The sequence below is a fragment of the Physcomitrium patens genome, chromosome 6 (assembly GCF_059467195.1).
Source record: "Physcomitrium patens ecotype Gransden chromosome 6, ASM5946719v1, whole genome shotgun sequence".
NCBI lineage: Eukaryota > Viridiplantae > Streptophyta > Bryopsida > Funariales > Funariaceae > Physcomitrium > Physcomitrium patens.
In genome coordinates, this window is record NC_143415.1 from 10,510,940 (window position 1) to 10,522,970 (window position 12,031).

The following is a 12,031-nucleotide window of genomic DNA, read 5'->3' on the forward strand; positions in this document are numbered from 1 at the left end:
ACACATATTTGAAGTCCTATAAAACTCGCCACGTAGCTCTTAGTTAGATAGTATATATAAAGACAAGAATGAAGCCTTCTTCACTCTTGTCAACTTCTTTCTTGCTTTCAATCTAATTTCAAGGGTTTCTAGTTTTCTTGGCTTTTGGCAATAGCCATTCCAGTTTCTTTTTTAATATATATATATATATATATATATATATATATATATATATATATATATATATCAAGTTATTTCTATTTTGTCATCTTTCTTTGAGAGAAGTCTTACTTGTTTATTTGTCTTTATCATGTTCTTGTCCTTGACAAAAACTCAGATGCATTTTTATTGTTCAAGTATATTTTTGCTTTCATATTTCATGAAATTATGTTTTAAAATAATAATAAATTATTATCTAGAAATAAAGTATAACTAAAAATATAGAATTAAAAAAAAAAAAAACTACTAGGTTTTATATTATATAAGCAAAACTAAGATTCAAAAGCATTAATTATATATATTTTTTTGGTTACTTCTACTTGTAAAGAAAATATTGCCATAATTATAAATAATATTTTTTTATAGATATTTTAGTTTTTAGTTTTTTAAAGTTTTAAACAATTAAGAATAGCTTTTGGTAATAATTATTTTTATTTATTTATTATTTTATTTTATTTTATTCTTACCAAAATATCATATATAATCCCATAAAATAATGCATCAAATTTTTAAAGATATATATATATATATATATATATATATATATTTATCTTCAGTATTAAAATAATAATAAAAAAATAAATATTAATAAGCATATAGAATAATATCTTCATCATATTACAAAAGTATTTAGACAATGGTTAGATAGATTTTTTATGATTGATAACATCTTTTTATAACAATAGTTTGCACTTATTAACAAAAAGAAATCAATTTCATTTTTTTTTAAAATTATTATCTTAAAAAATGATATTGAAGATTTTGGAAATCTTATTACAAATTTTTTGGTTAATTTGTTTAATGTCAAATACAATGAGTTTATATTTTATCTATAAGAAACTCAAATCTAATACAAAAGTTATAAAAATGTTCATTAAAATCTTTGATTAGATCTTAAAGTAAGAGATTAAATTTATTTTAAAAATTTATATATAAATTAATCCAACATAAAAAAATGGATCATTAAAATAACAAATTGGGAGAATTTGGCACATTCTTTATAAAACCTTCATTGAAAAAAAAAAAAAAAAAATCATGTAATAGTATGTACTCATAGTGATTTCTCAAAAAAAAAAAAAAAAAAAAAAAAAACTTCAATCTAAGTATGAGTTATTTTTGATTTTTTTTTTTTGTAAAAATCCATTTGAACGGTCTACATAGATATCTTCTTCCAGATACCCTTACCCTCACATTCATCCACAACATGCTCGTCCACTGATGAGCAGATTCCCTTCCTACCACGTTCATCCAAAATCCCGTTCGTTCGTCGGCGGGGTTCGTTCAGTAAAACGGGGAAGCAGAGTCGAAGACAATCGCATTCGGCGGCGGGTTGTCGGAGAAGTCATCGCACGCGGAGGATTCAACGACCTCCAGGATGCGTTGCGAGTGAATGCAGCTATGAATGCCCAATTAACGCACAGTGCTCCCCCTCCTTCCAACCCCACACGACAAGGAAGCACAATGTCCTGATTCCGCTGATTTGCACCAGAACGCTCCGATAGGGTCCACGCCGTCGCCGGAGCAAACTTAAAGCGCACCCACAAATCCTTCGGGGACAATCATCAACTGGAGTCACGGAGTAGTGATTACTGTGAGACAGATATGGAGGTCCCCAAGCGTGAATCGGAAAGCCGCATCACCTGTCGGTGGCGAGGACGCGAAAATTGCTGCATGGGGATCGTGGCATGTACGATGAAGCCAAGACGTACAGGTATAATTTTTTGATACGACGAGATGGGCGATTGGGTGTATGTACGATCGAGACGCGGGTTTGGAGCTGCAGTTGGGGAAGGCAGGGTTGAGCACCGCGGTTGCGGCAGCGATTGTGCAAGCAATAGGGGCGGAGGAGGGGGGAACGATACGGGAGTTCCAGCAGCATTGCAATCGCGACTGGCCATGAATGTAAGCATGGCCTCCGCCTAAACCAGTTGCAAAGCTCCCCGGTCGCTCGACAATTTGGCCCGGCTGGGTTGCGGCCATCTCAATGGCATACGAAAGATCTGTTGGCATGTAAGCGGAGACTGGGAAATTGGATGGCAGTCGAGAGAGTATTTCGTGCTCTGCTACTTCGTGGTGTTTGAGTCGTCTGTTGATGTGTAGTTGAGCCTGGGATTGGGCCTGGGGTGCGACGAAGGGCGACGGTGGCGCGAATGTAGCGCGTTTGGTTAGGCGATCTGAACGATCCAAGGCTGGTGAATGTGAATTAAGTCTATTGGAGAGGGAAATACATCGGCACGTGAGGAGTAGTAAATGGTGATGGTTTATGACTATGGAGTTTTGTGGGTGTGGTGCTGGCGAGAATGTGATTGTTAGAGTTTGCCTTCCTTGGTTTGTTTGTTTGTTTGTTGGGTTCTGTTAGCTATGGAGAGCAGTTTCGTTGAACTGGGTTGCGATGCGATTGTTGTATGGGGTATTTGCGTTACGAGGGTCGCTGTTGGTGAATTAGCCTCAGAATTTTGTTTCTTGACATTTTCAAATTGCGCATTATTGTATTGTTAGTGGTGGTGCTCATCTGTGGGTGTAAACTGTAACTTGTCATCGACCTTGATAACCTTTACTGGGTCTTTAAAGACTGCCTTTCAGCGTGCCCTGTTGAGGAACATGTCGTCGCCGTTGACTGTCTATGTGGTGCGTCGAGTGCCAGAGCGGAGTTTTTCAAGTGGAGTTCAGATTTTCTTGCCAAGCTCTGTGGTTTTAACCTCCTGAAGTAATGATCTGAATTGAACAATAGATCCATTGTGGGCAGTTTCAGTCGTTGTTGCAAGCTTTTGTGGACGATGAAACAGTTTCCTTCAAATGCTCCACATAAACGTGAAGGAAATTGTTTCAACATTGCCATGGCTCTTTCTGGACGAATTGTGGGAATATCTTACGGCAATGGGTGGCGTGTGTATGTGACCATACGATTTCGTTAGTGTTGCATTGCTTCAGTGCGATAAACATTATTTTTAGGTGTGTCCTTTGTCATTCCTTTGCATTGTTTGCGCGAGAGAGGACTGACTCTGATGTGCGCGGTATTGTCTTGTAGTTCGCAAGGACGTGGACTGGCCATGCTGCATCGCCACTGTTTTTAGTACGTGAAGGGACCCAATAATTTGGGCTACTCGACCTGTTTCATCAGTAGCACAGCATGAGCCTCCTGTCTGATTGGTTTGCGCTCATCTCTTCCGGGTCGTCGCTGGAATTGCACAAAATCGACAAAGGAAAGCCTCAGTGGAGACTAGGAATGATGTTTTATAAACGGCGATGTCTCAAGAAGGTAGAGAATGTGGAAGACTTTCCTGAGTCCATGTCCGTGCTGGATTTACCAGAGCTCGCGCTAGAGGGAATCCTTGGTCGTCTTCCTCCCGCATCTCTATGTCAGATGGCTGGGGTGTGCCAAGATCTGAGAAAGCGTTGCCGCAGTGACCATCTCTGGCAAAACCTATTTAAGGAAAAATGGGCACGTATCGTCGGCCCTTTGGCTTTCCACGAGTGGCAGCGTCAGTTAACCTTGCAAGCGGAGCTAGGAGCCGCAACCGAGCGCCCTCCCCGTCCGTGGGGATGGCCTCTTTCTTGTCTTTGGCGCTTCTCATGGCTTAATATTCAAGGCCAGCCTGCTGCGGTTCCGCCTCTGGATTCTCTTATGGCATGGTATTGGGCCCTGGAAAGTGGCAGCTTCTGGTTCCCCGCCCAAGTCTATAACCGAGAGGTGTTTACCATGTCTGTTGTGTGTTGTCCTTATGCACACCTGATGATTACGTATCTTGCTTTGGTGCTATGAATTATCTCTGCACTAACCTATCCGTTCCCCCAAATTGTGTTGGAATTTGAGTTTTGTTTTTAGCAAAGCTTAATATTGTTGGTTGTCAACAAACACTGTGAAACCCGCCATTGTAGGCTGTAAGTCTGATTGTCAATTTTTTAGATATCGTGGCTGTAGCTAGTTAATTGACATACCTGCCCTGGAATTAGATTAGGAAGATGCAAAAATATGTTGTGTTACTATGCTTTTTTGACAACTGATTTCCTAGTTTTGATCTGAACATTTTTAGCAGAATGGGCATGTGGGCTTCATGTTGTCGTGTTACGATGCGGAACTTAACTATGATCGTATTACTGATTCTTTCAAGGCCAGGTAATTTTGGCAGTCCAGCAAGTTTCAACTTTGTTCTTGCTAGTCCATACATGCTACTCTTGGAGTTTACTCGTTATATGGAATTTATGGTATGTTTTATTGACGGGATTTCATGTGCTACAGATATCCACCCCATGGACCCCGGACAATTGTTATAGAAGAGGGAGTCCGGTGGGAGCGTCTTCGTGCTCCACCCTTGGATACACCTGCTCATGACCTGCACCAATCGGATTGTCTAATAGAATTGCAGCCTGGCGATCACGTCGAGGTGCAGTGGCGCAGGAACAAGGAGTTTCCATATGGTAATTTGAGCTTTCAAACCCTTCTGTCGTAAATCGATGTGCCCATGTTGATGTTTGTCTTTCTGTAATCATGGTTAGTACTGCTCAATCTGCAGTTTTCATTCTCGCAGTTTTCTGAATGATGTAGATTGAGACTATAAATCTGATGTCTATGCTGCCATTGCAGGCTGGTGGTATGGTGTGGTGGGACATTCTGAGGCTTGCGACGGAAATTCCCGGCATTGCCGCTGTCATTCAATTGGTATGCTGTTTTTAGCCGGTGGTTTTCTGGCTGTTATTAGTATCGTGATCCATTTTCAGGCTTTTTGTAAAATCCTGAGAAGGTGCATTTATTTTTATTTTTTTATTTTTTTTTATTGTTTTTTGGTTTTGTTTTATTGTTTTTACAAGATGCTTGGTTTTTACATTTTTACGATAAATGAGGAGGTCTGAAGTTTGAATCCGGAAACAGAATTCTCTCATAGAAATCATTGAACCAATCATCAACATTTACATGTCTTGCTGCTGTATATATTTAACACTTAGAAGTGTTTCTTTTGCAGAGACTGTCTGGTTGGAGTTCAGCCAGTATACTCTTGGTTCACGGTGGCGACGTGCCGCCATCAATCGAAAATCTCATCGGGAGGAGGGAAATGAGGCAGAGGGTTTCTATGGAGGCATCAGAAAATTAAGGACGAAGGAAGAGATCAACATCTGGAAGCGGTTGTGGCCAACTGAGACCTTAGAATGATCTGGCTACCGTTGTTTCCTCGTCATACACAGGGGTTGTTGAGGTGGCGCCATATTTACATGTAAAGAACACCAGAAAATGATTGGTCGCCCCAATTCATTTTATTTATTTATTTTTTAGAATCATTTGTTACGAAGATATTAGGGTGTATATACAAGATGCTAGAGACATACACAAGTATGGTGGTGCACTGAAACAGAGTGCCGTAACGCGTTCCGGTGGCTTGAGTAAGTGTTACTTGTTTTTTGAATAGATTTTCGGTTTCGACAGTGGTGTAATCCATTATCATTCACAGACCCTACAGAACTTGTGAAAAATTGAACCGTGATTGCAGTATTTCAAAGTGACATGCCAAACTGATCTGTGCAAGTCATTGATAAGCACAAATCATGTAAGCACTGCCGAGTTCCGCAATGCCTGCTGTCTGAGACCCAAGTTCTGATATAACCATCAGCTTTGTGATCTGCGAGGCATGTTTGCAATGTGGTCTTCCTCGGAAGAATAGACGTAGGGTGTCTATCCCACAGTGTGCAAAAATCAGTGATACTCACTCCAATTGGTGGTTCTGGTCCCTTGTTTTGAGAAAATGTTTTCTTCATGGCTGCCACTTGTTGACGAAATGATTCATAATTTCCATCTTCATTTTGATTCTTCCATCTTTGTAAGGTCCCAATCTATGAGCCAGTTGAATTTGTAGCCCTTGTTTGACAGACATTGCATTGCATAATTTGGCAAGCATATTAATGTGACTATCACGGAGTTATGGTTCTTGGATTCATTGTTGTTATGTCGATCCATGTATTCACATTGAAAGCTGAAAAATCTAAACATGAAATGGAATATATTAGTATACATTTCTAATCAATCAAAATAATTATTTTATTTATCTTACAATTTATACAAGTTATGCTCTCAATCTTGGCTCTATATTTATTGGCTTCAAAGGTTATGTAGAAGTTTTGTTGCCTACAAGGCTTGAGGCCTAAAGTTGTAGGTTGCTTTGAATGTAACTTTTTAAAAGTAAAAGATTAATAAGATAAGTTTTAATAGCCACATGATACATCTATAAAAGTCTAAATATTTAATTAATATTTACTAAACTTTATTAAAGATTCATCAAGTGTAGTATTAGTTTTAGTAGTAATACTAAGCATTGAGAGTTTCTTCTAAGATTGTGGTACCAAACATGCCTGATCTTGCCATGTCTTCAAAAAACATGTTTGTCTTAAAGATCTTTATTTCAATTTTAGTATTGTCTAAGTTAAGATAACTAGTTGTCTTAACTTAATTCTACAAATAATTCTACAAATAAGAACTCTTGAGATAAATTTGCAACTTGGTAGTTCTCTATATTACAAAAAAAAGTTCTATAAGTTAATTCTTAAATCTATTTCTCTTTAATTTATACCATCTTGTTGTTAATGGTTGATCCTGATTTTAATAGATGTTATCAATGTAAATCATCAACAAGTTATAACATATTTACAAGCTTCTTAAATTGCTTCTATCTAAATTTACTAATATTATATTAGTCCTACTATACAAAATATTTCAATTTATTTTAGTACTACCTTAAATCTTAGGATTTTTCTCCTTTAAATTCTTTATAGTTGTCTTTTTTAATAAAAGATAGCAGTAATTGCTTTCTCATTGGTATATTAATTGTAGTATATGGCTCAACAAGAGATGCATAGAATGTGGGATAAATCTTTATTAAATATAATAGTTATAATTAACATATACTTAAATTAATTACTTTTGGATAATAATTAAGTTAAGCATTTAATAATCCAACTTATTACAAGGTCAAATGATCTTGATTTTATCATAGAATAACCATGCCTTATTTGTCTCAATAATAACAAATAAAATTTGAGATAGTTTATTGACATTGAGCTGAAAATTCACAACTTGAAACTTAAAAATTATAAAAAGTTCATAATAAGGTACAAGATTTAGTAATAACATAAGGCTTATATTTGATGGTTGTAGTATGGAGTTTTTAAATTGCAAGGTCTCTATTACAATATGATATATTTATTTTTGACTTCTTTTTGTTTAAGTGTCTATTCTTTGGCTTTAATCTACTTAATTTGATATTACAATCTTGTACCATTTGACTAACTTTTTTATAATATGAATACAAGTTTTTAAGATAGATTTTTTTTTTTTTTTTTTTTTTTTTTTGTGTTTATTGCTTAAATTGAGTTGTATCAATTTGCATAGATTCTGGCTTCATTTATTAGATTTATAAGAATTTGGACATTATTTTTATTACTTGATTTATTTTTCTTCAACCAAATCTTTGAACTTAATGAATTTTAAAGTGTTAATTGTTGTATATAATTGCTTGAATGATGAATTATTCTAATGAATCAATTTTTAATACTGTCAAAAATATATCTTTAACATTATTCTTTAAATCATATCAAAACCAATTAATTAGATTCTTATTGTTTTAATCTACTTGTAGAATGCATTTTATTATTGCAAATAATAATTGAACCTCCTACACTAAATTTAAGTAAAAAAAATAGACTTCAATATAGATCTTTTAATCTATAAGCTTGTATATCTAATTTAATAAAATAAAAAGAATATTTTCTAAAGGTTAGACAATTGTTGATATTGAGTTAGAACATCTATGGTTAATTTTTAAAATAAAATCATAAAGATTTTTTTTCTTCTTATTAAATATTAAATTACATATTATTATGATATAGAACATAAATCACTAAAGATATTATTACAAAAGTAATATCTTATTTTAATTAAAAATATATATAAATATATAAATATATATATATATATATATTTATATATATGTATATATATTTGTATATATGTATATATATTTATATATATGTATATATATATATATATATATATATATATATATTTATATATATGTATATATATTTGTATATATGTATATATATTTATATATATGTATATATATATATATATATATATATATATACAAAGAATTCATATTATGATTTAAAGATTTATCATACTTCTTATATGTATGAAACCAATATTTTTTTAAGATAATATTAATTTAAAAATTATTTATATTACAATTAATAAGTTTTTTTGATGTATACAAAAAATAGAGATATTAATTTGACATATTACATAAGCATAAAATAAAAATATTACTTATAAAGTCAAAATTTTAAAATTTGACTTAACATGTATATAATAAACATATATAAATTTATAAAATTAAATTAGAAATTATAAAATTATTTTTTATAATTTTATAGGTAAACAACATATTTATACATAAATATATGTGTATGTGTATATGTATTGACTTTGGTTTTACTTACATTTATAAATAAACTGACTCACTTAATAACAATGTCTAATTATAATATTTTGATAAATTAAATTTAAAATAATATTTATTCTAAGCTTAATAAGTTTGAACAACATAATAAAAAAAATTCCAATTTTTGTAGAAGAGAGAAATCTTGATTTATTTATCAAGTTTGTGTAATAATAATTCAAATATTTCCAAAGAAACTAATTTGCCAATCTATTTTATGAATCTACCAAGCTAAAAATACTTAACAAATCAAATACTTTTACAAAAGAAAGTGTTGCCAAGTTAGTTTCTAAGCTTATCAAATTTAAATACAAAAAATATTGAGTATTTAAAAAAAAAACTTTAGCTCAATTAAAAATATTGAAGAGTTTGATATTTCAACATCTTAGAGATTCTAGAAAAAACTTATTTACCAATTTTTTACAAGATCTTATTATATTTGACCAATATAACAAATAAAAAGTTGTTTATATAAAAGTAAAAAATTCATATTTATTTAAAAAGATTGTTAAGCTTTGAAGAAATAAAGCATTTTCAAAGAAGAAAGATGGAACAATTCAATTGGAAAGTTTGTTAAGTTAAAGCAATTTGATAATATAAACTTTTTTAGAAAAAAAAGATTTGTCAAATCAATTGGCAAGTTTGTCAAGCTTGAACAATTAGACAAATCAAGTACTTGTAAAGTAAAAATATTTTTCAATTTATTTGAAAAGCTTATTAAGCTTTATAAACTTCATAAATTGAGTTCTTTTAAAGAACAAAGATTTTTCAATATATTTGGTAAGTTGGATAAGTGTGAGCAATAGAGAAAATCAAGCATTATTAAAGAAGAAAGATTTACCAAATCATTTGGTAAGCTTGTCAAGCTTAAGAAATTTGATAAATTTAGAATTTTTAATGAAAAAAATTTGACAATGAAGATAGTAAGCTTTTCAAGCTTATAAAATTTGAAAAATTCAAAAATCTTAATGTAAAAAGACTTATTAAATCATTTGATAACCTTATTAAACTTGAATAATTTAAAAAATTAATTTCTTATATTATAAAAATATTCTTAATATACTTAGTAAGATTGTTGAGTTTAAGTATTTTGACAAGTTAAATCTTTTTAAACTAGATAGATTTTTTAATTTAATTGGCATGCTTGTTAAATTCAAGCAATTTGATAAATGAAGATCTTGTAAAAAAAAAAGATTTATTAATTTTTTTGGAAAGTTTAATAATTAAAATTTTAAAAATTATTTGGCAAGCATGTCAAATTTAAATAACTTGAAAAATTAAGACTTTGCAAAGAAGATAGATGTGCTATTTCATTTGGCGAGCATATCAAGCTAGAGTAATTAAATAAATCAAATATTTGCAAAGAACATAATTTTAAAAATAAATTTGATTTTTTTTTTTTAAACTTGAGTAATTTTCTAAATTAAGTTCTTTAAAAGAAATATTTTTTTTAAAATTTATTTGATAAGCTTGTCAAACTTAAAAAAAATTGAAAAATCAAATCTTTGCAAAGAAGAAAGATTTTTTAACTCATTTAAAAAAATTTCTAAGTTTGAGAATTTTGACAAATTTAATTTCTTTAAAGATGAAAGAAGTGTCATTTCATGTGAGAAGCTTTTTAGCTTGAGCAACTCAATAAATAGAGTTTTTACAAAGAAAAAAGCTTTACTATTTTGATTAGAAATCTTATTAAGTTAACATATTTTGATAAATTTAACATAATTAAAGAAGAAAGATTTTTTTAACTCATTTGGAAAACTTTTTCAACTTGAGAATTTTGTCAAATTCAATTTCTTTAAAGATAAAAGAAGTATTATTTTATTTGGCAAGCTTAATGTACTTGAGAAACTTAATAAATCGAGTTCTTGCAAAGATAGAAAAACTTCTAATTTATTTAGTAAGCTTGTCAATCTTAAGAATCTCAATAAATTTAATTTTTTTAAAGAAGAAGCTTTTCAAATTTTTTTCTAAACTTATTAGACTTGAGCAACCTGATAAATCAAGATCTTATAAAGAGCTAAGAGTTGCCAAGTCATTTGATAAACTTGTAAATCTTAAGCAATCTATTAAATTAAGTATCCTTAAAAGAGATATTTTTTTCAATTTATTTGGCAAAGTTGTCAAGCTTGAGCAATTTGACAAATAAATTTCTTTTAAAGAACAAAGATTTTCCATTTCATTTGGCAATGTTATTAAATTCTTAAAATCTTTTAATTTTTGTTTTTTAAAGAAGTTAGATATATTTCTTTTGGAATTATTTTCAAAATTCCACATTCTTCCAAATTAAGTTCTAACATTGTATTGATTATAAATATTGTTGTTGAAAATTATCTAAAAAAAATTAAAGTTTTTTAAATTTAATACTATTAATTCTTCAAGTTCTTTTCAAAAATATTCATTCCATATTACAAATGATGACTTTTTAAATTCTTAAAATATTGAATAGCATAAGAATTTTTTATTATAAGATATTTTAATTTTTTAGAATTTTTTAAAATATAATTCAATATTTTTAGATCTTTACAAAGATATTATTTTAAAATATCATAAGCATCATAATCAAATATTTGGAGAGAAGAGAAGTTTAAATCTTTCATCTTACTAAATGACTTTTTCATTTCAGCTTTGTATATGATTCCTTCCACCTATTCAATATAATACAAGAAAAATTTATATTTTGATAAATATTAATTTTAAAAATTCAATACATATGTTAATTTAAAAATATTTTAAATTATTATAAAATATATAATAATTTTTAAAAAATATTTAATAATATATATAATTTTTAAACCTAATTATTCTTATTCAACCATCACTATTCTTGTACATTTCATTATTATCAATATTAAAGAACATTATCTTTGTTATCAGTTCATAGATTGGTATTGTATTTGTATTCCAAATTTGTATATTCTTGTATTTATTTTTTTGATAATCATTTATCCATGTTAGTTGATTATATACTTTTATTAGTCCATCTTTGTCCAATTCTATTTTTGATTGATGAGCAACACATTTAATACAATGCTTGCATTTTAGTTAATAGAATCATCATTCTTGCAGCTGTATACTTGCAATATCCTTTCTTTTGTTGTACCTCTCTAATTTATATCATTGCAAAAAAATAATATATGTCCAAAAATATTTCTCTTAATTTTTTAGATTTCAAGGCATCAAAGTTTATTTTTAAAACATATCAAAGCTTATAATTACTATTTTTTTTTATCTCCATCTAATTTTATTTATTTATTTATTTATTAATATTTATAAAGCTTATTTTCAACATCTCAACCTCGTATTTTTTCCTAAAAATGAGCCCATAACTTTCAAGCTCAAACACACATTAT

At 30.1% G+C, this 12,031-nt stretch overlaps 1 protein-coding gene across 7 annotated transcripts; it reads left to right on the forward strand.

The window, feature by feature from the left end:
- The first annotated feature begins 1,642 nt into the window (after positions 1 to 1,642).
- LOC112283268 (F-box protein At2g26850) lies at positions 1,643 to 5,647 on the forward strand. 7 transcript variants are annotated; one of them, XM_024521781.3, is made up of 7 exons: positions 1,966 to 2,208; positions 2,843 to 2,905; positions 3,227 to 3,889; positions 4,233 to 4,315; positions 4,439 to 4,617; positions 4,784 to 4,858; positions 5,160 to 5,647. In XM_024521781.3, exons 3-7 carry the CDS (start codon positions 3,329 to 3,331, stop codon positions 5,345 to 5,347), a joined length of 1,086 nt encoding a protein of 361 aa, XP_024377549.1. In that variant the 5' UTR covers positions 1,966 to 2,208; positions 2,843 to 2,905; positions 3,227 to 3,328; the 3' UTR covers positions 5,348 to 5,647. The 7 variants fall into 7 exon arrangements, with proteins under 7 accessions (XP_090107344.1, XP_024377550.1, XP_024377546.1 ...); XM_090251218.1 differs by lacking the exon at positions 2,843 to 2,905 and having other exon boundaries at positions 1,643 to 2,100; positions 4,236 to 4,315; XM_024521782.3 differs by lacking the exon at positions 2,843 to 2,905 and having other exon boundaries at positions 1,676 to 2,100.
- The last annotated feature ends 6,384 nt before the right edge of the window (positions 5,648 to 12,031 follow it).